Below are 26,473 nucleotides of genomic sequence, written 5' to 3' on the forward strand. Positions count from 1 at the left end.
GGTACCCCTCTTGACAGATGAATGGCTTAAGGTTAAGATGGCCCTGAGCACCCACTCCCTACAACTGCAGAAAACGCTGGGGAAGATACCTACCTAACTGGGTAGACTGACTTGCCTAGCTGCATGCCTCTTTTCCCTGGGGTGAGCAGGGACTGAGAGAAGAAAAACAGGATCATCCTGGGTACCCCCTTTGCTCTGCCGTCTACCTAGACCCCCAGCCCATGGCACAGACTCCAGGAGTCATGGGGATGGAGGAAGGAGGTTGAGGGGGGGCTGAAGAACAGATAGGCTGACTTCCCAGGGAGCATGGCTGGATTGGGGATGGGCAGGAGCTGAGCCCTTGAAAAGCCACCCATTTTGCCCCCAGCTCCTCCCATCTAGGAATGCCCAGGTTCTGCCTCTGCCTCCCTGTGTCACCAGCAGTTGCCAAACACCTGGACATTCCAACCCAACTGCTTTCAGGAAGCCACCCTGGATTGGAGGGGTAGCCTCTCATTCTCCTCACTACAGCCTCCTCCTGTCTCATCTGAGGAAACAGAAGGCCACAGGCAAGGCCTCTCCCAGTTGTCTATGAACCTGACTCTTAGAGGAACTGACGCTAACCCCTCATCCACCCTGCGCTCTGCCCCTGCTGCAATGTGAGAAGCTCCTTCCTTTAGTCCTCCCACTCACCACCTGCCCTGTGTGGATTAGAGGCTGAGGGGAAATGCAGGGGCCTCGGGTCTCCCCATCTTTATCCCACTGGGGCCTTACACAGGCAGGTGCTTTAGGGATCCAGACATAAACACACTCATTCTTTTCATTCCCTCCCTTGGGGGTCCCACATCACTGGGCTGTGGACACAACCACACGCGTGCTGGGTTCCACAAGGCACTTAATGGCTTTGCAAAGTACTTTCAACTCACGTTCCCTTGTGCCACTTATGCCTGTAGATTTTAGAGTTTGGAGTGAGAATTGATTCTATAGTATCTCATTAAAAAACAAAACCTAAAACACTTCCTAGAACTCCCTGCTCCAGTTCCCACCCAATTCCTCAGCTATGCTTGAGAACAAATCTCTCCAGAGTTATCACTACTCTGTCTCCACGCCCTCTCCCTACTTCCCTTCGACGCCCATCTTTTGTCCTCACCACTCCACCGAAACTCATCTTGTCAAGGTCAGCCTCTGTCAGCTTTCTTGCCAGCCCCTCTCTGCCCCAGCAGCACACAGCACCAACAGGACCTCCTTTTTCTTGTAATGTTTACTTGTCTCCCAACCTCCTCTGACCTAGCTCTCGGCATTGGGCTACGCTGATCTTTCCCTGAATCCACGGCTCTCAACTAGCCACAGCAGTCAGTCACTGAGCTCCCTCCTGACTTCAACATGCCACAGCCCACTTTTCCAGCTGTCCCCCCACAACCTGGATGTCTAATAAGCAATTCAAAAGAAATTCAGGCAAAATAGAGCTCCAGAGTCCACCTCTGGACCTTGGAGTCATCCCAATTCATCAGATCCATGAGCAAATTTTGTTGGACTTACCTTCAAAATAGAATACAGTTCTGCCACCTTGCACCATCAGCCTGGTCCATCATCTTGCCTTCTGACTTGCCCCCTCCCCTAATTCATTCTCCACCCCCAATGGCTTCTCATGGCACTTAGAGAAAAAAAAAAAAACCCAAATTCCCTGCTGTGGCTTAGAGGAGTAGGGGGTGGGATAGGAGGTGTTGTACAACCTGGCCTCTGCCTATTTCTCACCTCATCCTGTATCTCCTGCTCCCAGCGGAACACTGCTCCAGCCACAGTAGCTGCCAGCTGTTCCTTCAACACAACCAGCCACACCTGCCGTAAGGCCTTGACAGTCTGGCGCTAGGAAGGCGTGTCCACAGCTCTTGCCACAGCTCATTTTATCCTTCAGCTATGCTCTCTATGCTTCCCAGTTACATCATCTCAGTAGGCGTCTGTGTCCTTTCATCACAGACCCTCATGGCACGGCCTTCTACATTCTTATTCTACTGCCTGGGCTCTGTTCCCCTGGCTAGACTGGAGCTCCTTCAGAGTAGGGCTGTGTGTCTCACCAGCACAGCTCCTAGCGTAGTAGGCGCTCAATAAACCTGGTATGTTGAACTCTTCATCAATGTCTCCATGTATAGTCCTGGAGGCTTTCAAACCAATAAATCCCTGGAGATGACCTCTTTGTCCTTCATCCTCCACTCCTACTAGGGTTTTCCAGCCAGATACTCTGATACCCTCTGCCTCCTTCCTCTCACCCTGGACTCCATAGCCAGGACTGAGTCCTTTTATTTCTACTTCTACTCTGTCCCTTCCCTCTGCCCTTGCCTTCCTTGGATCCTTGGCAAGTGTGGGACCCTTGCAGCCATCAGCGTTCCCTAGAGTCACTCTGGTTTTACAAGCTTCTTGGGGCTCCCTCTCCCCAGATCAGGCAGCTCTGACCTGGTGCTCCTGGGAGAGATGTTCCCACACTATCCCTCCTCTGATGCTAGTGAGGGGGGCACTGTGGCCTGCCTCTCTCTTGGGGGACATCTCCAGGTCCTATAGGTAGGTGGGAGGAAGACCCGTTGGTGCCCAACTAACACAGCATTAAGCCCTCGCTCCTAGTTGCCATCTATCCATACTGAGAGGAAGATCCAGGCTCCTATAAGGGCAGCCAGGAGGGCCACCAAGGACCTGTTCCCCTCAGGACAACATCCCTCTCTGTCCCACACCCAGCCCCCATGCATACTACAGTCAGAATGTAGCACCAAACTGAGATCTAATGGCTCTCTGCTCAATGACGCTATGTGAACAGCAGACTGTGGGCAGGAAGGTTCCAGGGCTGCTCCACTGCCCTCATGTCAAGCCCTCCTGCTCTCTGACCTGGGTTCCATTTCCACAGCCCAGCTTCTCAGCCAAGAATGCCCTGGAGAACAGACACCACCAAATACCAACCTACTTTCTCCCACCCTGCTCCAGGGGCTGCAAGAGATATGCAAGCCTTCGAGACAATGCCTGAAGGCTTCCCCTAGCAGGCCCTCCAAGGCAGGTGTGCTCCACGTCAGAATCCTGCCCACCTTGCTGAGATGCAGATCCCTAGGCTGGACCCAGGGTTCTCATTGATAGGTCCTCTGGAGACCAGGAATCTGCATTCCAACAAGCTCTCCAGTGCATGCTGAGGGATGCAGAGGGCTCGGGACAAAAGCCACAGGGCTGGCCTCAAACTCTCCTACCCTTATCTACCCTCAGGCCCTACTCCATCTGAATCCCATCACTGGCCACCTGAGGCTTCCTAAGAGTGGGCAGCCTGTCACCCTCCCAGCCACTCTTGCCCTCTTTGGCCATTCTGTGTACCCCAGGCCCTCCCCATCCACAGTCCTCATTCTTACTGGTCCCCTGCGACAGGGTGCTGCCCAAGGTCCTGCCTTGAGCCTACTATTCCGGGATGCCAGTGCCTTTGGCTCCACTTCAGACCACCCTTCCTGTGAGATCCATCCAGCTCCTTGCAGGAAGCTGGATGCACTAGGTAGGGAAAGTTAGCAGGAAGGCACAGGGCAACACCCTGAGGCCTTTTGGTTCTCTGATATCTTTTATCTGTAAAACAAAGAGGTTGAAATGGAGTCTTTTTAACTAGAAAATTCCATGAATTTTTGGTTATTAAGCCATCTTTCCTCTTCCTGTTGTCCTTATTTTGCTTTTATTTGTACATTCATCCAGGCAAGAAATTTCAGAGTAAAGATGTAAAGCTTCTTAAAAATTTGAAGCTATAAGAGGGAGAAAAAAAAAAAAACTTTATTGGTATGGGAAAAACAGTAGTAATTGTAGGATAAAATGAAATATCTTCATATTATATTTGATTAGGTTTTTTTTTTACAGATCATAGTCATTTGTTTGACATAAAATGTATAGGTCCTGGTACAATTTTTTTTTAATTAAAGTTTATTGGGATGACAATTGTTAGTAAAGTTACATAGATTTCAGGTGTAGAATTCTGTACTACATTATCTATACATTGTGTGTGCACCACCCAGAGTCAGTTCTTTTTTCATCACCATATATTTGATCCTGCAATTTTTTTTAACCAAATTATTTTGGCTGGTCAATTTAGCAATAGCAGAGGCCTGGGGACAACAGTAATAATTTTGTGGATAAACAAATTTATTTTTCTTCAAATTTTTGGAGAATGAAACAAAAATTTTTTGGAATTGTTTCAAAATGTTGGGTTTTTTTCCACTTTGGCTTTTTCCACTTTTACCTTGAGGTCATCCCCTTAACTCTTGTCTAATTAGTCATTTTGTCTTGTCAATTGTTCCTTCAAAATCACTCTCCAGTTGGTCCACTTCTCACCCCCGCCAATGTAGAGCAGCCGTCTACCCTCTGCTTCACATTATAGTCTACAGGATTTTTTAATATTATTTAGGAAAAAAGGGATTCTCCAACAGGCTCCTGTGGAACACTGGTGCGCTGAGGCACTATAAACCAAACAGTGGTGGCCTTTCCGCAGTCTGAAGGGGGAAATGATTTTAGTGGACAGAGGTTTTCAATTAAATTTTTTTCCTCTTGGTTAAAAATCACCACCAACACATGAAATGACGTAGTGCTTATCACTTGTACAAGAAAAGACTAGCAGAAAGCACAATTTAAAAAATCAAGTAGGATTTTGATTTTAATAGAAAAGCTGCAGGGGGATTTGCAATGCTGGTTTGGGGAGCAAGCCCTTCTTTGGGGGACTCAGCTCCCCACTGGGTCTGGCCTTGGGGGGGCTGATCTTTGAAAGTGCACAGTGACCCTTGGCCAGGTCCTGACCACTGTAACTGGTTCAGGGGTGGGAATGGGACCCCAGACTTTCGGACTGCCTCTGGAGGGAGGTTGGGTTTTGCCTTTGGGTTGTTGGGCCGCTGGTGGCATTACTGCCAGGCAAGTGTTGCCACCAAGGATGGAGAGAGGGCTCTGATGCCATGAGTGCCTGGGCCCAGCTGAACTGGAAACGGTTACCAACCAGGACTTTTCTTATAGTAACCAAGCCATCCCTTTCTATCATGTGCCGGAAGTGAGGCATATGGTTGTTTTCTTTGGGCATGATTGTTCCCTAGATTGTATGATAGAAATGAATACATCAGTATTTTTCCATGCTCCTCAGAACTCTTGTGATTTTCAGCAGCTCCACTTGAGACCCTCTGCTCCAAATTACACTCTCCACATGTTTATGCCACCAGGATTCCCTGATTCTGGGGCTCCCACTGTCAAGTATGCCCAGTAGTTCCCTGTGGGCTGCAGGTGGGGGGTGGGCCTCCTTTTTGGTCCCCAGGTTTCTTGGCCTCTTAAGTTCTCCTGGTTTTCAAAGATCATCCAGCCCAGGAGTCCTTCCCTACTTACTGTCTCTCCCACCTTCTTGGCAATTCTTTGGAGGTAATCCCCAAAGCCTGGCAGTTTCGGGAAGTGCAGACACAGGAGCTCAGTCAAGGTTCAAACCTGGCCCTGCAGGATGGGAGGCTGGAGGCTTTGGGGAAAGAGGTTGTGAGGTGGTTGATACCGCGGGTCAAGCCCACCCCCAATTCTCTGGGCCCCTCGCAGGAAGTTTTGCATTTAGTTGTTGACTGCATAGAACCTCCAAACCCAAGACTCCCCTCCCCCACCACATAGAGAGGCTGCACCCTCCCGCTTTGGAAGGGCCAGCTTCCAAACCTTCCCAGTGGGGCACTTCCCTTGTCCGGAGGCCCCTGTGTGGAGGCTGGGACAGGAAGCAAAGTCTCGGTGGACTTGCTGCCTCGAGGTGGTGCCCCTCCCTGGTCGGCTCTTTTCCCAAAATGGCAGAAGCCCTTCCTCCTCGCCCTGTGGGGGATGTGAGCAGCGCCTGGGTCCGCAGCCTCAAGGCCACTTGCGGTGGGAAGCGCCAGTCCAGCCCCAGGCCGGCCAGGAACTGCCTGGCAGGTGAGGTCGGAAAATTGGGCATTTAGGTTTAGTTCCTCTAGAGAGCTTCGGAGCTTCGGTGCCCTCTGCCTTAGAACATGATGTCCCAGGCCAGCGCCACGTGGAGCGCCCGGAGGGCATCTGGGATCTAAGGCGGGCAAGGGCAGTGGCTCTGCCACCTGGGCCAGTTACTGCATCCTTTGTGCTTTGGTTGTCCTGTACTTGTAAATCGGGGCGGAGCGGCCACTTCGCAGAGCTCTGACTGGGATTAAACAAGCCTGAAACTCACAGCCCTCCCCTGCCGTCCAAGACGAGGGTGGGGGAAGTGGCGGATGCGGCTTCTCATAGGGACCCGCGAGGGATGGAGGGTTTTGTTCTGGGGCCCCAGGAGACACCCTGCTGAGGCATGGGCGCCCCCCATGCCGCCAGCTTCCTGGAGCCTCTGTCCAGGTCCTGGGACTCCTCGAGACTGCCGGGCCCCCAAGTCAAGATGGTCTCCACCTGGGAATTTTATTCTCTGTGGGCCACTCTGGGGGCTGGGAAGGGGAGTGGGTGTCCTAGCAAAGAGGCATTCCGAGAGAAGTTTGAGGGAAGGTCCCCAGTTCCAGGCGGTGGGCCATCTCCTCAACCTCACCCCAGGGACACCTGGGGACTAAGTCTACAAGACAGGCAACTACGGGAGGTCTTGCTTGTTCAGTGATAGTTTATTGGTCCTTAGCATTACATCTCAGTTACCAAGGTAAATTCACATACACAACTGCAGGTAAAAACATGTAAAATAATACAAAAATAAATTGAAGGCTACTTTTATATATTTACTGAATTAAGTAGTGTAATAAATACTATAAGCAAAAAGCTTCAATCACACAATTCAGTTTCACTGAAGTTACAGTAGTGTTTGTAAATGTGAGTTTTAAAATTTAAGTTATAAATATTAAAGCACTGAAAAACTAGTATAAAAGTGAATTTTGGCACATAAGTGAGCTCTTCTTCTGTCATTAGTATTTGACAACCTGGGACAGTGAGGAAGCCATTTCTCACCTACTTTTTGAGGTACAACTATCCATCTAGGTCAGCAACGCGGCTGGAATACTTCATAGTTTACAATCTTTGAGTTAACTTTTCCCTTTTGAGAAGCCTGAAGAGCAACTCAGAGCTTATTACTGTGCAAAAATTCTCCAAAATCCTAACAGAATTTAGGAGGGAACTTTTTCTTGTGACCCGCAGGGCCCAGTGTCCAGGCCTTGGGTCAGAGAGCCCCCTGGGTTTGGCAGAGCCAACTTGACTCCTTGCCAGCGATCCCTTCCTAGGGTGATCCCTTTTGTCCAATTTCTGCATCCTTCCAATAAAATAAAAATAAATCCCACATCAAAATGTAAGATGACCCATAACTTCAGCGACTTCAACATTATCACTCTCACTCTGGGTGGTGATATAAAACTGAAGCTGCTAACAGGAAAGTTGGCAAAAGCATGTAAGCCCCTGGAGGACTTTGCCTGTCCCTAGGAACCCACACCCGATGTCTTCGCTGGGTCCTTGGTATCCACTCAGGTCAAAATCTAAAACACAGTGTTAGGGCCCTTCCTCTGAAGATAGCTGAGCCCCCAGCCCTCCACCTGGAGTGCCCACCTGAGGAATCAAGTGGATATTAAACTTCACAGTCAGAACCCAGGGGCCCCGCAGGTAGCCCTAAAGGGGCAGAGCAGTGCGGGGAGGGGCGTCCTCCTGGCCTCAGTCCTCAAGGAGCTCACGCTGCGCATTGCTAGTGTGCCTCTTCATCAGGGGCACAAAAGGTGCGCCCCAAGGAATGCCCTTTCACCTATGTGCCCCTTCACACTCCCGAGCAGGCTGAGGAGCGTCTAAGGAGGCCTCAGCCAGTTTTGCCTTTTGGCCTTTAAACTTCTTAATGTTTTGACTTTTTTCAGTCACAGTTTCATATTCAAGTTGAGGTAATCAGTTTTCCCTCTTAGAGGAGAGGAATTGGGACAGTGGGGCAAGTTGGTGAGAGAGCATTTCTATGGACAATGGTCAGAAACCAAGACCACCACGTAAGTACAGCCCCACGCAGTGGGAAGACCCGCTGTTATTGGCGGGTTCCGACCCCTCTTTAAAAACTCTTGTGCAGCAGCCAGGAAATGGCTTAAGCTCCTAGATGTGGAGCTTTAATTTAAAACTTCACAGCAACCCACCTGGAGGAAATGATCTATGGTCCCACCCCCCCACCCCCACTTTTCTAAGGCTGCTCAAGTTTGAGTTTTTAAAAAGAGCTCGGCAGAGCTAAAGGAAGCTACAGTAACTCATTGCTTACTTAATCAATTGCACTTAAGACCTATGTTATTGATTCTGGAGCAGAGGCAGGCCCATTGTGGACCCCAACCTCTGGCCAGCCAGAAGTCGGGGGCTCCCAGACTTGGGCTCCACACCTGGGCCCTTGTCACCAGCAGCTTTGGGAGCTGGGAATGGAGCACATGGCCTTTTCAGAAGCTTTTCTTCACGCAAGGTTTCTAATCCAATGGTATGTGGAATTTTGTTCGCTTGGCTTTGAATACAAATTGTTTTTTTCTAATACAAGTACATGTTACCGACAAGCCTGTAACAATTGCTTTACTGCTTGCGTGCAGGCCTCTGTGACCAGGCACACAGACACATGTGCTCCATCCATTCTCTGACTCTACTCTGCACCAGGGGCCTTTTTCAAAACCCCCACTACATTACTGGAAAGTTTGCTAGTTTTGCCTATGTGCTTGTTTCTAAGGCATGCAAAAAAAAAAAAAATGTGAAATTCAGAAAGCATTTATAATCTAGGCAGATGAGGTGCTAACGTCCTAACAGACATCACCTAAGTATCAGAGCCTGTGAGCTCCCCTTCTCCCACACGAATCCTGGAGGTCATGCATGGGACTACTTAGAATAACCCTCTGCTTTATGGTCCAGCTGAAAACTAAGCCACTGGAACAAATTCTAATTTGGATATTGGAATTTTTTGAAATTCCTGGTCCTCAGGAGCTAAACAATTCCAGGGCCAGCAACAATGGTTGGGAGCATGAGTTTCCTGAAGTTTGTGGCTGAAAATCAGGCCTTCCCTGGCAAAGTTTAGGGGACGGCTGAGGGCTGGAGACGGAACCCCTTCGAGGACATCCCACAAGTGTCAGGGACTAAAACTAAGATGTTGCAGGACGTTCCCCTCAACAGTGAGGCAAAGTATCGCCAGGGAGGCTTGAGCAGCAGGTTTACTCCAGCCTCTGAATTAGGGAAACTAGAGTGATGCCATGAGGGGACCTCAAAGCCAGTCCCAAAGGGGACTGCTTGTGTCAATTCAAAAGCCACATGATTCTGGAAAGCAACATGCCTTTCCCTCAGTTGAGTCGGTAAGGGAAATCCCTTCATTTTAAAACTGTTGGTTTCAGTCCAAGCGGCTGGCTCTTGTGGGCTGAGCTTGGGCAGAGCTTGTTTTGCACCCCCCAGGACTGGGCCCAGGGCCAGCTCCTTCAGTGGAAGGGGCCTGACCAGGGAGGCAGGCGCTGGGGGGATAGGGCTCTTCTGGGGCAGTGTCTTGAGGTGTGAGGCCTACGGCAGCCCCAGTTTGGGCAGCCAGGGTTCTTTCTGCATCCCAGCAGCTCCTCTGTTTAATCCAAATGCTTCTCCCCACCCTCACACAGTGCTTCAGCAGCCCAAAGAAGACACTATTATCAGAGACCCAGAGGTCCTGGACTGCCAGCCACATGCACAGGACAGTCCCTGTCTGCTCATCCGCCACGAGGACCCCCTCCCCCAATCAGTGGTGCAGGTGATGCTCTTCAGCACTGTAGAAAGAATAAAGACAACATGCACTCAAGCCAGCACACAAAGGCCAAGGAGAACAAAGCCCCTCCAGGGAGGGACCTCTAGGAGAACTGAGGTCAAGACACCCCGTTTTGTCCATCTCCAGAGTAGACATTCTGCAGTTTTCCCCTAAGGCTTCTGCTCAAAGAGGTCGTGATACTCCTGCTGCTCCAGCTCGCGGTTATACTTCTCGATTTCCCGGTTGGCTTCTTCCACGTAGTCATTCATGAACTGGTCCATGACTAGCATCTCATTAAGGAAGAGAGCCCCGAGCCTGGAGGACGAAGGAGCACACCCTGGTCCAGAGGGATCTGTGAGCCCACACAGAGGGTACCTGATGGGCTCTTTTACAGACTGGCAGCACCATTGCTACAAAGAATGTGACAAGTTGGCACTGAGTCTTTCGTTAGGTGTCAGGACTGAGCCCTTCAGCTTCCATCAGCTCCCAGCAGCACCCCACGCACCTTTTCAGACTCACTACTGTAATCAGTCCCAGTCTCCAGCATGTAAATTACGACCCCGATGACCACAGAATTCAGGATGTTACCACAGCTGCATTTAAACTACGACCCACAGAGCAACATCACCAATCACTGAATGAAGGGGAAATCAAAGTTTAACGACCTTAACAGGTCAAAATGAAGTCCGCCTCTGTGATCTGCTGTGTGTGCCCAGAACCCAGCCTGCTCCTGGGGCTGGGCTTTGGCAACTTTAGCAGACACTCTCTTTACAGATACACTTCCACATCCCCCCAGCCTTGCTGCCCCAGATTCCAAGGATACGTGGGTGAAAATCAGTCTTGTCACCAAAGAAGTTGACAAACTGGGTGCCATTATAAAAGTAGCCTGCAGGTAGGGGGTCTAGGTGACGTTTCACCTGTAGGAAAAAAAGAGTCCTATCAGAATTATCTGACCACTTGCTATCATTCACTCATTCATTAAAAACGAAAATAATTAAAAACCAAAAATAAACAAACCCTAGCAAGATAGCCATGGCAGGCTATGTGCCAGGGAATCAACACCTCCTACCCCCAGCAGCCCTCAAGCAATGACTGATGGAAGGACCCCCACCTCTGGGAAAGAACTCTGGGAATTTCTAATGGGATTAGGCTCCAGTTATTCACAGTGGTACTGGTTAGATAACACTCTTTATCTGGCTGTCTCCCCTTCCTTCTTTCTCTTACTTTTTCATTTCCCTACTGGTGTCTCTTAGAATCATTTCCAAAATAAACTACCTGCACTCAAACCTGTCGTCAAGGTTTGCTTCTGGGGGAACACACACCACAAGGTCTGCCTTCTGAGGTGCCCAGCGTCCTGCCCAGGAGCACTCAGGGTTGCCCAGGTCCTATAGGGCCTGGAGATGAAGGTGCTCTCCTCCAGTCCAAAGCAGGGGCTCCTGGAGTGCCAGAGCACTTTCCTGCCCGCCCACCTGCTCATTACTGGGATTGGTGACACAGCCCATGCTGGGACCTGCACTGCCCTAAAGCCCACCAGGATAAGGCCCCTGTGGGAGTCGGGACGGGGCAGAGGCTGGGAGGGCTCGTCAAGCCCTCAGGACTGCACACAGCCTGCCCATGAGCAGCTTCTGGATCCAGACACTTTTTTCCTGGACCCTCATGGTTTATCTGTGATTTATCTAGGACAAAGGGATGGGGGAAGAAAAGGAGTTCTTCAGCTGCTTGAACAGGGTGACAAAGCAGGGCTCCACGTTCTTCCGACTGCCATTGATTCTCCTCCATCTCAGGCCCAGGTAACACCAGAGAATCCTAAAGGACGGAGCAGCATGAGCCTTGGACAGTCTTGGGACACTGAGGGGCTTGAGCCCCAGGGCAGGGTACTCACATGGATATTCCTGATCTCCTGCTGGGTCAGCATTCCCCTGGTCTTCAGGGCTTTCCTCTGAGGCTTCTGTGCAGATGGAGGGAGGGGTCAGGGGCCTACACAGCTGATGGGTGGGTGGGGGGCTCAAGGGGCCAGTTACATGACTAAGACCCCAGTGGAGGGGAAAGCACACATGTTGGACACATCTTCCTGCCTGTTTGCCCCTTGAGAAGACCCCTTTCCCATTACAGAGCCCTGTGTGCCAGGGGGAGCAAGTGAGAGAGGAGCGATCAGAGCTTCTGCAAATAGGCAAGTTCCTACCTCTGCAGATTCTCAATCTTAAGCCCCACCAGTGACAGACATGCCCCATCTAGTTTATGTGGGTGACTCTGACAAAGATACAACTGAATGGCAGCCATTCCTCAGTATGAAAAACAGGTCCCTACTGAACATCGACATCTACAATGGACTGAGGCCCCCACCAATTCTATTTCCAGAGTTCTAGGATGAACTAAAGCCTTGAGACTGTGCCAAGAGGCGTAGCACCCAAAGCTCGCATAGTATTGAAGGTTTTAACTCCAGGGTGGGTTTTTTCCTTTGTAGACTTGGGCTACAGATGCTGGTGGGCAGATGCCCAGCCAGGCAAGCCTCCTTTTCCCCTGCGCTTGTCTCCAGGGCCCTGGGCTCACTGCTATCCACGCTTGGAATCTTGGCTTACAAACGACTCTAAGAATACCTTTGTTTCTCCTTTCTAGAGAGAGCGAGCCCAAGAATAGGAGATTCTGGGTTCAGAACACAGGAGAGCCTTTGAATTAGGTTCAGCTAAGAAAAGGCATTCTGAGTTTGGAACCCCAGTTTGACCCAGGGTCCACATCCAACAACCCAGGTCCCAGTCAAGCCACCTCATAACTCCGGTCTGTCTGCCTTTGGAAGTACAATTGGAAACGGCTGTGAGAATAAGTCTGCCTTGAGTTTGCCCTGCGTGGCTGCCTTCTACTAAGTGTCTGTGGAAATGGGCTAGTGGGGAGCCACCAGGGAGACAGTGGAGGGGGGCACCGTCAGGGTGAGCTAGTCTGTCTGGGCTTCAGAAACCACCTGCTTAGCTGACTGCCGCAGCCAGTCCTTGACGCTTTCTTCCTTCAGGGAGCAGCCGATGAACACGAGGTAACACTCCTGCTGCCCGCTGCTGTCCTGAGGTGTGCCTCGGGAGTTGGGTGGTGGTGTGGGTCCCTCCAAAACTGGCACGATGCTCAAGGAATTGGCCAGAGTGTTATGGCAGACCTCCATGGTCCTCTCCGAGTCTGCAAGGAGGACACATGTCAATCCCTGAAACTCTGCCCCGAAAGGATAAAGCTCCAGGAAGACTGACACAGGGCCTAAGGTCCGGGACAGATTCATGAGACATATGTAGGCGGGAGAGACGACACGCTTGGTGCAAATTAGAAAGGATGAAGAGAGGGAGGAGCTGATTCAGTGATCAGGCAGGCGGTCACCATTAACCCAGGAGGGGATTACAGGTGGAAAGCCCCCTTGGTGGAGATGGAGGGGGAGGTCTCAGCAGAGCCTAAGAGGCCGAGGGAGGAGGGCATGTCAGCAGTACAAGTGCTGCAAGAGCGTCACCTGGATGGGAACAGGAGATGTGACCAAGTTTACAAGCTGAGAAGCTAAGAGCTATGACTGACTGGAGACATGAGAAAAGGGCAAGGGTCCCCTAAAAAGCGGGATGATAAAAGGAACCAGAACAAGAAGAGGTTAACCTTGAAAAAGGGGTCAAAGAGAGGTCTAAGCAAAGAAGAAAAGGAACTGATGATGGGGGAGAGGGAAGACAAAGGCATTAAAGACCTTCGAAGCAGGTGGGTGGCTGTGTGTTGAAGCCCGAGGGAAGTGGGCTTGAGTAAGGGGCTTGAGGAAAGACGCCAAAGTTTCAGACTCAGTAAGAAAATTTAGGCCAAAGGTAATGGGTTAAGGACCTTGAAAGATTCTTTTTTATAGCTTATGTCATCTAATTTTCCCATCTGAACCCAGATGGTTCCATGCTTAAAACTCTTTCTGGCTCCCTACAGCAGACACTGATGGCTGCCTGTCCAGCATCCCTCTCTTCCTTTAATATTAATTCCCCATGGTCATGGGTCCCAGAAGGCATGGCAACTCAATCCTGGCCAATGAGAGAAGTTTGCTGAAGAACTGGGAGGAGTTGCATCAGCAAAAGTGTCTGCATGGATAGACACCCACAGGAAGAGCCAGTTTCCCATGGCTGGATACTGTGCATGGATTTGACATCGAGACTTGCAGCACTATCTGACAACGGTGATGGGCGGGTACCAGTGGACAAACCGACACACCAAGAATGGGAGAACACAGAGACACACACTGCGTCTGTGGACACACAGAGGCATACCTGGGTCCTTGGGCTATGCGGCATGACCTCTTGACTTTTTGTTATGTAGCTACACCTGCTAGTTGAGCTGGGGTTCTCTGTTACAACAGCTGAAGACACCCTAACAGATATACTCCCTCCCTCCTCCTAGGTCCCAGTCACAGTAAACCCTTTTTGGTTCCTCAAAATGTGCCTTTTATGCCTCAGGTCCACAGCACATGCTGTGCTTTTCCTCAGGAATAGTCTCCCCTTTCTCAATGCTGAGTTGACCAACTCCTTGTTTTGAGGCCTTCCCTGCCTAGACAGTCCTCAGGTCCTGAGGACTCCAGAGGTCTAAGGCTGATAAACAGGCCTCCTGGGTAGAATGGAGGAGAAAGCAAGGGGAAGGCTCGAAGACTATGACAACCACATCAGGAGCGGGAGAGCTTGGTGCTGGGGTAGCTCCTGGTGATAAGTCTAGGAGGCGGCCATGGATGGTTCCAGAGGGGTGGGGTGCAAATCTTTGGAAAAAGGAAGTCAAAGAGCTGTGAGGAGCCCTGTGCAGGTCATCTAGGGGAAGGAGGACAGGTCCTCCACTATGGAGCAGAAGAACCTGGAGAAAGGTGCGTTCTTGGCAGACAGGGGGACTGGAAGAGCCCAATGGTGTGAGGTCCAGAGGGGAGGGTTCTTGAGAGAGAGTCTGAGAGGCATCAGTGATCTGCAGAGCAGCACAGGAAGCTATGACCTTCATAATGTAGGACTCCCAGATCCAACCCCCAATTACCTGAAAACTTCACTTTGCCCAGGATGTGATAGATGTTTCCAGAGAAGGGACTTGGCTTGATGGAGGACTGAATTGCTGGTGGAGGAAGAGAACAGAGTTGTCAACCATCTGGGGGCAGAGGCCAAGTTCAGGATGGCACCGCTGGAGGGTTAGGGACTGGGAAGGGACCCTACTCGAGGGTCCAGGGTTCACAGGTTCTATCCCCACTAGTTCCTCCCCACTGGCTCTGCCACTATTTCCAGGGGTGGAGGACTCCTGGGTTCACAAATCCCTCTGCCTGTTTTTGGACCCAAATGGTGAGGAAAAGAGACAGCACAAAGAATAATAAAATAGTGCCAGAAAGCCAGGGTGACTGTGAGCTCTTTTACCAGGGTGTGGGACATGTCCCAGCCAAGGCTTACCTTTACACTTGGCCACAAAGCGAGTCTTTTCCAAGGGACGACCAAACCACACGCAGATCTGAACCATTAGTGGAAAGACTGATCCAGCATCAAATTTACCTTCGTACCTTAAAAGGTTTACAAGAATAATAAATACAAGTAATTGGTGCTCTGAGTGTTATTATATACTACTTTGGGACGAACGTTTATCCTATAATATTTGAAGTACTTACTTGTATGCAATTTTGTGAACGAAACACTTGTTTAAATGTGTATGGCTCTTTCATCTTGAGATGGTGGCATGGTTGCCCCATTACAGCAGAGAGGTTTTACCTTGTTCAGACTAGCAGTTCCCTGAAGTCAAAGACCCCATCTACCTTTGAAGCCGGCCAGTGTCCCACCTGAGATTGGGGGTCCATCCTGGTACCCTTCCAGCTCCTTCCCAGGACCCCCTCCCACCCTCCTAAAGGCTCCAGCTATGCCCCACTATCATTGAGGGCCGCTTAGCAGACTACATTTGGATGTGTACACTCTCTCCAGAAGGAACTACAGGACTGGGGCATCTCTGCTCTACTTTCTCAGTTTTGAGTTCAGTAGATACAATGCTTGCCACAGACTTATTAAGAATATGGCCACATTCACAGCATTTAAAAAACTTCACTTTTTATTATGGAAAATTTCAAAATGCAAAGACAGGAGGGTAGTATAATGAACCCCCATCACCCAGCTTCCAAAGTGATGGAATTATCATTTCTTCTTTTGAATTATTTCCTTCAGATGAATGCCCATGATTGGAAAGAGTGTAACCATCCTGGCAGTAATAATTTACAACACTTCTGGCATTAGATGAGTATTCCAGTTTCACAACAATTCCCCCAGCAATGATTACTATATATATATATATACATATATATATATATATATATATATATATATATATATATATATATATATATATATATATGTGTATATATATATATATATACATATATATATATATGTATACACACACACACACACACACACACACACATATATATATTTTTTTCCTTAAATAGTATCAATCAAAATAACAGCGAGGCATCATTTTATATTTTGGAACATTACTGACATGGAATTCTGTTACCACGGTTGCCATCCATACTTGATCTTAAGTGAATTGTCCGTATCTATATGGACTGGGTTATATTTCTTAAATATCTAAACAAGCCTCCCAAATATTAACGCTTTGCCACATTTGATGCAAACATTTTCCTCCAGTCTACTGTATTTTCTCATTAGTTTCTTTTGTTTAAAAATAGCACTAGTTTTGAATTTTATATTGTCGAAAGTATCTTACTCTTTGTGGTTCATTAAAATCAGGTGGAGGCACCACTATCATGTTCTTTTGGCCCGCCCCACATCCAAGCAAGTCATCTGGAGACCAGGGGTTTCTTTGGCTTCTGTGTTCAGACCCCGAATCCTTAGGGGAATTTGGGGGGGCTGAGGAAGAGTGAAAGGTTTCCTCCCAGACCAGAAACAAGCCTTTCGATCAGGGGAGGTGAGGACAGGGCTGACGAGAACAGAGAGGGCTATGGGAGTGGAAAGGTGAAGAATTTGCACAGCACAGAGCCAAGCACCTTCTGGAGTAAAGCCTGTTCACTCTGAGGTGGTGGCCCTGACCCAGGGAAGGAGGGGAGTAAAGTATAGGGATGAGTAGGAAGGAGTCTGATGGCTGCTATCTTGCTAAAAGATTAAATTATCTGATACTAGGAAGAGACTTAGAAAGGAGGGCTTGAAGGGTAATTCAAGGCTACACCATTTCTGACTCTCTACAAGGACTGATCTTCCTGATAAAGGGAAGGTTTCAGATTCTAGACTCACAGAGCCTTCTAATGAACCCCTCATACCTGGCTTTCTCTTGGATCAATCTACCTCCAGGAAAGTCTGTGCCCTGAGCTCGGTTCATGTGCACGATGCCCAGATAGAGTCAGTATGGACTGGAGAATGGGTGCTTCCCTAGGCACCAGGTGAGACGGCAGGAGTCTCAGGCCCAGGCCCAGAGGCGTGGGCAGCAAAAGGGTCAGTAGCTGCAGCCACTGGAGAACAGGGTTTCACCCCAGAAGTCCATCTGTTTCTTTTTAGGAGATATAATTGTCTTGTTCAACCAAAAGGAACAATCTACTTATTTACTGTTTAAGCAAGTGAGATGTGACTCAAAAAAAGTATGACGTGACTGAAATACTGAATTTTACACTTTATTTATCCATTTACATTTTATGAAATAGTCAAATGTGGCTAGTGGTCACGTTACTGGAGAGCACAGACTTACAACGATGTGTGTAAGTGCTTACGTGCTGTTGGTATTAGTGTGATTACAAAGCACTGTGTACTCTTTTTCCTTCTCCTCTCCTCTCTGGAGAACAGGTTCACAGGCTGGGAAACTACCAGCAGAGAAGAAATATCCCTTGGGCCATATCAGCAGAAAACCCACCTGTCAGGTGGGAACCCTAGAGGACTGACTGTATTAGCAGAAGCAACTCTCTTGCCTGGGAAGGTTGTAACTCCTTGGTTCCATGCCAGCCACCTTACCCTCACTAGAGGCCAGAGGAAACACAGGCTACCATAGTGCCTGGTGCCCAATGGATGTCTCCCTAAGTGTCAACATCCACCAAGGCTCCCAGTTTGGAGCCCAAGACGCGGAGCACTGGGCTCCTGGGAAGGCCAGCTGCTGTTGGGGTGTGGCAGGCCATTTCAGCTGCCACTGTCACCTTCATAGAGCACACTGGGCATTTTCACTTTCTCTCTCTTTTTGTTCTGTAAATAAATAAATCATTGGGTTTACAAAGAAATCTTAGCTATTTTTCAAAGATACTTGCCAGCCAGGATACATTAAATATCGAGATCGCAGCATCTGGGGACTTGAAAAACTATTTTCTGAGAGAATCAGCTCAATGTCTTCATTCCTTTGAAAATGTACAGGAAAAAAACAGGTTAATTAGGGCTATCAATCTTTTTTTTGTCCCCTTCTTCCGCCACCCCTTCCTTCTCCTCCACCCTGGTTCAAGCCGTTGTTTCTAAGTCTAGTTGTGTAGCTCCCTGGCCCATGCTGGTATTATGGGCCTTGCGCTGCCCCCGGCTGAGGCAATCGGTTGCCAGTCGTCGGTCGGCTGCTCACAGCAGCTCACGGCAGCTCTCATCGGCTGCCGGCCACTAATGCTGGCCACCGGCCGCTCATGCAGCACACAGCAGCCCGTGGCAGCTCATGGAAGCTTAGGCTAACCCCTGCGGCTCACCGCAGCCCAGCTCCAGGGAAAGCTGTTGTTCACAATCTTAGCTGTAGAGGGCGCAGCTCACTGGCCCATGTGGGAATCGAACCAGCGACCTCGGCATTACGAAAGAGCACAGCGCTTTAACCACCACCTGAGCTACTGGGCCAGGCCAGGATTATCAATCGTAATTCAATATTTTGCTTCCTCTTTCCACTGTCCCCATACACACATATAAACACATCTGCATACACATTTTGTTTTCTGTTATTTCAACCCCAAATACTTCGGTCTGCATCTCCTAAGAATAAGAACATTCTCGTACAGAACCACGATATTATAATCACACCCAAGGAATTTAACACTGTGGACCAGCAGCACTGGTATCACCTGGGAGCTCATTAGAAAAGCAGACTCTCAGGGCCTATTCCTGACACAATGAATCAGAGCCCTCAGTTTAGTAAGATCTCCAAGAGATTCATATGTACATTGAAGTTGGAGAAGTACTGGTCAGGATCCAATCAAGGATCACCCATTGAATTTATAATCTTTATTTTCCTTTAATCTGAACAATTCCTCCAACTTCTTTTTGTTTCTCACGGTGTTGACATTTTTGAAGAGTATATGTCAGCTGTCTTGTGTTTCACAACCTGGATTTGTCTGGTTGTTTCCTCATGATTAGAGTTAGTTAAATATTTTTTGGCAAGATTAATACCCAGGTGATGTTGTGTCCCTCCCGCAGCATCACATGACAAGTGGCACAAGATGTCAGTTTACCCCATTAGTGGTCTTGCTGAGTTTAATCATTTGGTAAATGTCATGTCTGCAAGACCTTTCCATTGTGAAGGTACTTTTTTCTCTTTGTAAGTAGTAAGTAGTCTGGGGAGTGATACTCTGAGATGAGTGAATATCCCTGTCCTCAACAATCTGTCACCCACTGCTTTTAGCACCCACTGATGATTCTTGCCTAAATTAAGTATTATTTTAAAGGTCACAAAATGGTGCTTTTCCAGTTCTAGAAATCCTTATTTATTAGTTACCATCCTGCCCCTCCCCAGTTCTTTTTCAGTATCACCATGGACTCATTTTAGTCTATTACCATCATTGTTTTCTCTTATGCTCAAGTTGTCCCAAATTTGGCTAGTGAGAGCTTCTTAAGCTAGTTCCCTTATCCTTTTGACGTATCTCTACTAATCTGTTTTTTTTGGCATAAAATGTACCAGGCTTACCTTGAACTTTCCCTGCCTTAGACCTGCAATCAGCCAATTCTCCAAGGAGTCCTGATACTTTATAATGAATTGGTACTTAGACCCCAAGATCTAGAGGTAGGGGTGTTTATTGCTATTGTCCATTTCAATGGAAAGAGCTTGGAAATAGTCATTTTTTAAAAATGAATTTACCTTGAGTCCCCCAATTCAAATCCAATATTTATAGGGTTTTTCCTAACCTTTCCCATTTCATATTTATAATCTCCCTTCTCTAACTAGTGCTATTGTTTGGAATCAGGATTCTAACAGAGGATCATGTTCAAAAGTTACTTGAATTATTTCATCTGTGTGTGGTTATTATTATTTCAATATACAGATGGATTCACTTTTTTTTGTTTGTACTGTTTTTTTCCCTCCTTGATTTAATTTTTGAATATGTAAAACATTTGCATTGTTCAAAAGTCAAAACTAGGCCAGCCCGGTGGCTCAGGCGGTTAGACCTCCGTGCTCCTAACTCCGAAGACTGCCAGTTTGATTCCCACATGGGCCAGTGGGCTCTCAACCACAAGGTTGCCGGTTCAACTCCTCGAGTCCCGCAAGGGATGGTGGGCTCCGCCCGCTGCAACTAAGATTGAACACCACACCTGGACCTGTAGCTGAGCTGCGCCCTCCACAACTAAGGCTGAAAAGACAACAACTTGAAGCTGAATAGCACCCTCCACAATTAACATTGAAAGGACAACTTGACTTGGAAAAAAGTCCTGGAAGTACACTGTTCCCCCAATAAAGTCCTGTTCCCCTTCCCCAATAAAATCTTTTAAAAAAACAAACAAAAAAAACATAAAAAAACAAAACAAACAAAAATCTTAAAACAGTACAGAATGCCAACACATGGGATCCTTTGGTGATTTTTACACAGCATTAACAGCACTTCTATAAATGCTCAGGTCTTAGCTACAGTGGAAAGAGCCTGTGGGCCACAGCCAGAGGGCATGTGCTGTATCTGAGAAAGTGCCTGGTCCTGTGGGGTGAAGTGAACTTGGTAAGTTTACCTGGTGACAATCCCGTTTTCTGCAAGAATGAAGGCAGCTGTAGGGTTGGCAGCCCGGATGAGGCTCTGCAGCTGAACACGGAGAGGATGTCTCTGCTCTGTGGTGTGACTGGTGAACACCACATTACTCACCAGGCCTGCAGAATAAAACCAAAAATGGGTCAGCCTTCCGAGTCCTGATTGGGGCTGAGGGCTGACATAAAAGTGGGCCCTTGCTCCCTCCCCTTACCCATCCCTTCCAGTGCCCCCTTGTGTAGTCACCCCTGACCCCAGCACCAACATACACAGCCATCATTCTGTTCCCTTTTCTGCCACCCCCACCTCTTAGAGTGAATGGCTTCAAGCCTGTAGCAGCTTCACCTCCTAACCTCCTCTTCTTAATTCTGCTTTCCAGCGGATACTGAGCTTCCTCATCAGAGGGCCCTTTCTACATCCCCTGTACTTACCCTCATCAGGAACTGGTGCCAATGACCTTCACCAGTTCAGACCACAGACATTTATTTACCAGGCACTAACCATGTATCTATCAGGCGCTAACCAGTAGATTCTCAGACTGTACAGCCAAGAAGGAGTCACACACACAAATCCAAGATTGCAAGGTAAGTGCTAACATAGATATTCACACAGGATACAGAAAGGAAGAGTGGCCCATGTAAAGAGAAGTTGTGGAGTGGGCCTTGATCACTCCCAACCTTTCTGTGAAAATACAGCAGTAAAACCCCGTAACCCTACAGAGAATCTGGAAATCAGGAAGTTACCACATTCTACCATGCCAACAAGTTTATAGTAACTTTTCTATACACTTTCTTATTTTTACATAGTTATGATCATAGCATATACACCATTTCTGCTATACTAACGTTTGAATTTTTGTTATTCAGCCATTTTTATTCACTTTTTTTTAATAGTTTCACTTTTTTTTTTTTTTTTTTTAAGATTTTATTGGGGAAGGGGAACAGGACTCCATTGGGGAACAGTGTGCACTTCCAGGCCTTCCCTCCAAGTCAAGTTGTTGTCCCTTCAATCCTAGTTGTGGAGGGCGCAGCTCAGCTCCAGGTCCAGTTGCCGTTGCTAGTTGCCGTTGCTAGTTGCAGGGAGCGCAGCCCACCATCCCTTGTGGGAGTCGAACCAGCAACCTTGTGGTTGAGAGCCCGCGCTCCAACCAACTGAGCCATCCGGGGGGCAGCTCAGCTCAAGGTGCCGTGTTCAATCTTAGTTGCAGGGGGCCGAGCCCACCATCCCTTGCGGGACTCGAGGAGTTGAACCGGCAACCTTGTGGTTGAGAGCCCACTGGCCCATGTGGGAATCGAACCGACAGCCTTCGGAGTTAGGAGCATGGAGCTCCAACCACCTGAGCCATCAGGCCAGCCCTTAATAGTTTCACTTTTTGTGTGTGTTTTGTTTTTTTGTTGAGAGCCCACTGGCCCATGTGGGAATCGAACCGGCAGCCTTCGGAGTTAGGAGCATGGAGCTCTAACCGCCTGAGCTACCGGGCCGGCCCTAGTTTCACTTTTTAATACTGTGAAATTTTCAAACATATACAAAAATAGAAAAAGGAGTACAGTGAACTCCCATGTCTCCATCACCAGGCTTCAAGAATTGTCAACACGTTGGCTAAATTGTATTTCTTCCTTATCATGCCCCAGCCTTTCCCCCTTTCCTCTCCTCCTCACTGGATGACTTTGAAGCCAATCCCAGACATTCTATTATTTCATCCAAAAACATTTCAGTGGAGTAAAATAAGGACTCTTAAAAAAATTAATGATTAACAACAAATTCTTTAATATGGAAAGTATAGTCTGTGTTCAAATTTCTGATTGTCTCACGAATGTGTTCTTAGAGTTAATTTTTTTGAACCAGGAACCAAAGTTCACACATTTCATTGGTGTTTCGCATAATTCTCTGTCAGTCTATAGTTTCTCCTTACTTCTTTGTAATTTATTTGTTGAAAAACTATGTCCTGTAAATGTCTTCCAGTCTGAATTTTGCTGATTGCATCCCTATAGTGTTGCTTAACACACCAACTAGATCTCTTTTATAGAGTCAATCTTTTTTATTATAAACTAATTTTAAAAAATTCTTGTTCTTTTTCTAATTTCTTAAATTCATTATTTTAAAAAGTTATTTAATAATGTAATAACTTAAGGAAATAGGCTTTCTTTTGAATTATTTGGCAAGAAATAGTCATGACAGGTTGTAGATGGTATCCTTTATTACTAGAAATTGCCCTTAGACTTCAATTTTTTGCCTTGAATTCAACTATTATTATGTTTCTTTTTGTTTGCATTTGCCTGTTATGTCTTTGACCATTCTTTTATCATTATCCTTAAGTTTTAGATGCTCCTCTTGTACAGAGCATTGTATCATTATGCTCTGGTTGTAGATGGTATCCTTTATTACTAGAAATTGCCCTTAGACTTCAATTTTTTGCCTTGAATTCAACTATTATTATGTTTCTTTTGTTTGCATTTGCCTGTTATGTCTTTGCCCATTCTTTTATCATTATCCTTAAGTTTTAGATGCTCCTCTTGTACAGAGCATTGTATCATTAGGTTTTGTTTTTTGGTTTAATCTGAGATACTTCTCCTTTTATGTGTTTATCCCTTTTATATTTATGACACTTTGGTTCTGTCACCTTGTTTATATTGGATTGTTTTAATTTTTTTATTTTTCCTTTAGTGGTATGATCTTTGCATTCTTTGTTTTCTGTTTCTTTGCATTCTTTGTTTTCTTTGTTCTAGTGTTAGGTTAAAGTTTGTTTTAGATTCTTATGATAGCTATCCTATTGTTTTTTAATAACAGATCTAAATCACTGTTTCTTATAACGTCATCTTTAGACAATGTCTATTGACTTTTCAGTATGACAGATGGGGAAGATGTATACCCTTAAATTCCTCCCACTTCACTACCATATTCTGGGTGGTTACATTAATAATTTTAGTTCCTCTAGTGAAAACTTTTGTATCTTTAAAGGATACAACTAACTCTTTATAACTTGATTTAACAGCTTTAAACTTTATTGATCTTCCACTTTGAAAGATGTGGAGAGAGCATTTAGCTTCCTCCTAATTTTTTGTTAAATACCGGGGTGCCCAAAAAATGTATACACTTGACTTGTATTCATCTTTTGTTATGGGTATATATTGAGTATTACAAGTATAATACAGTTTTTTCCTTTCTTAAAATGTGTATACATTTTTTTGGCACCCTCTGTATAGTTTCACTTATAGGTGTTTAAGATTTTTAACATTTATATTCTGTTTTGTAATATAATTCTCAGAGGTGTCATCATCAATTCTATGCCTAAAAAAATTCAATGCTGATCATCAATCTTTTTACTAGTCGAGATTAGCTTTATAAATGGTTAGTTCACAAGTGAACATCTCTAAATTATGAAGGCTTCGTTCATCTTTCCTAAATAACGTTGTAATTATAGGTCCTGAATAATGAATATTCAGTAGAGAAGACTCTGTACTAACACTACTTCAGTCAAGTGTTTAGTTAAAAAAAAGTTAGCTGGGGCCGGCCCGGTGGCTCAGGCGGTTGGAGTTTCTTGCTCCTGACGCTGAAGGCTGCTGGTTTGATTCCCACATGGACCAGTGGGCTCTCAACCACAAGGTTGCCAGTTCGACTCCTCGAGTCCCGCAAGGAATGGTGGGCTCTGCCCCGTGCAACTAAGATTGAATATAGCACCTTGAGCCGAGCTCCTGGATGGCTCAGTTGTTTGGAGCATGGACTCTCAACCACAAGGGATGGTGGGCTGCGCCCCCTGCCACTAACACCAGCAACTGCATCTGGAGCTGAACTGCACCCTTCACAACTAAGACGGAAAGGACAACAACTTGACTTGGAAAAAAGCCTGGAAGTGTACACTGTACCCTAATAAAGTCCTGTTCCCCTTCTCCAATAAAACCTTTTTAAAAAATTAGCTGTATTTAGTTTCTGAGGGCAAAACTCAAACAATGTACAGAATGGTTCACAGAAAAACTAAATTCCCATCCTCCCCTGCCACCTAGTTCCCTTCCCTGGGGGCAACCACAGTTATCAGAATCTTACACCTTCTTCTAGAGATATGCTAGAAAAAAATGTATGTAAATATGTGTGTATAATTTTTCCCCCCATAAACTGCCACACACTACACTGTTCTGTGCTTTTTTTTCACTTAAGCTCTTTCTTTACCTTTTAATTTTGGTAAAGTTTACTTCTTCTTTTAAACCTTCCTTAATACCTTACCATCTCAATCCTCTCTTCATGTCACCCTGCTCTCTTCCCTTCTCTGAACTACAAAAGCTCCTCTGAACAGCATAGGTGGTGTTTAAAATATAGGACTTATATGTAAAAAGATAGTACAATGTAAAGATTAAAGCATGGGTTTTAGAGCCAGGAAAACCTGAGTATGAATTTGGGGCTCCACAATTTGACGTAAGGCAAATTGCCCCACTTTCTCTCTGAACCCAAGTTTCTAGCTCTGTTAGACAGAACAATGACACGTACCTCCAGGTTACCAGTAAAATGCTTACCACAGGGCCTACAGGTAGTGAGGACTCATTAAATGAAACCTAACCCCACCACCACCACCACCACCACCACCACCTCCGTCAGCAGAGCATCCGCCTGAGATGGAACTTGTACATGGACACGGAGGGGACTGGTCTGATCCACTCCTCAGACAGACAGAGGAAGCTGTGGCCTGTGGGCCTCAGCCATAGCAACCAGCAGGAAGTCAAGTCATATGCACTCCTCCAGCCCAGGCTGCTGAGTCCATGGTTCAGATGAGGGTCCATCTCTAGTTTAAGGCAACTTCCAGGACCCCTGGCGCCTGTCTCTGGTCTGAGGCAGAAGTTAGAGATACTACCTTTCCCTAACCACCCGTCCTTAAAGAAAAGTATTCCAAAATGCTAAAGACTAAACCTAATCTCATAAATCATCTGGACGCACTCCATTCAGGACCAGGGAAGAGGGACTAGGAGCTTCATACCGATGGCTGCATATTACAGTGCGGAAAGGGCACACACAAAGGCTATGCCGTGGGCCTGGGACTGCAGCCATGAGGAGTTAGAGCTTGCCTGCTGAGCACAGAACCTGCTTCCTAAGTGCTGATGGACTGTTTTGGGATCTGTTGAGTCCTTGGTTCTGAGATACGGGTCCTGCTCTTCTCAGGTGTCTGTTGGAGCTCAGCTAGTAAGTCGACCTTAGGCAGACACGGCCCATCTGCCTCTGCACAGCACTTGAGAGATCTCTAAGGAGGCAAGGGTGAGTTTCCTCAATGGCTTTCCCTGACTTCCAAGTGGTAGGTGCAGCTCTGCCTCCTCCTCTGGTCGCTTGGTGAAAAGGTACACTGCCTGCCCAGTTCCCCAAACCCGGACCATGGAGGCACCTGAGTCCTCCTCTCGGTCTTGTGAGTGCTAAATGGCTCTTGGATCCATCGTCCCCTCTCGGTCCCTGCCACCCTGTGCCCTGTTCAGACCTCCACTCTCTTTACTAGGTCACTGCTCATTCTCTCCACTGCCACGCTTCCTTTACTACAATTCATTCTTTCTACTGCAGTGAGAGTAATCTTTCAAAAACATCAATCTGATTACATCCCTTCTCTACTTAAAATATTTCAGTGCATTCCAGTTACTGCTAGGCTAGTATCGGAACTTCTTGGCCTGCCTGACCCATCTGCCACGCTGCATTTCCTCAATGCCCTGGGTATGCTCTAGTCACCGTCAGGCCCTTCACTCCTGCTTTCCTTCCCCTCCTTTGTGTTGGCCCAACTCCTTCTTCAGGGCAAAGACAATCTGAATAGCACCTCTTCTGGAAGCGTTTGCTAATCCCCCATGACTGGGTTAGAGTAGGTACTGGATAAAGAACTGCTGAATATATGAACAAAAGAATCAAGTGCAATAAAATATACATGCAACCTGACCTCCCAAGGCAGC

The 26,473-nt window shown here is 47.2% G+C and overlaps 1 protein-coding gene across 1 annotated transcript in view; it reads right to left on the minus strand.

Annotated features, from left to right (window-relative positions):
* Positions 1 to 6,563: 6,563 nt before the first annotated feature.
* Positions 6,564 to 26,473, minus strand: part of DNAAF9 (dynein axonemal assembly factor 9) — a 117,434-nt gene continuing 97,524 nt past the window's right edge. Inside the window, exons 30-37 of the mRNA XM_081034652.1 lie at positions 20,551 to 20,686; positions 17,901 to 17,987; positions 15,064 to 15,170; positions 14,663 to 14,737; positions 12,618 to 12,823; positions 11,544 to 11,609; positions 10,485 to 10,578; positions 6,564 to 9,944 (exon numbers count right to left, since the gene is read on the minus strand). Of these exons, the coding sequence (XP_080890778.1) occupies positions 9,832 to 9,944; positions 10,485 to 10,578; positions 11,544 to 11,609; positions 12,618 to 12,823; positions 14,663 to 14,737; positions 15,064 to 15,170; positions 17,901 to 17,987; positions 20,551 to 20,686 (884 nt within the window). The 3' untranslated portion in view covers positions 6,564 to 9,831. The remainder of the gene's footprint in view (positions 9,945 to 10,484; positions 10,579 to 11,543; positions 11,610 to 12,617; positions 12,824 to 14,662; positions 14,738 to 15,063; positions 15,171 to 17,900; positions 17,988 to 20,550; positions 20,687 to 26,473) is intronic.

This window comes from Rhinolophus hipposideros (genome assembly GCF_964194185.1).
Source record: "Rhinolophus hipposideros genome assembly, chromosome: 22".
Classification (NCBI taxonomy): Eukaryota; Metazoa; Chordata; class Mammalia; order Chiroptera; family Rhinolophidae; genus Rhinolophus; species Rhinolophus hipposideros.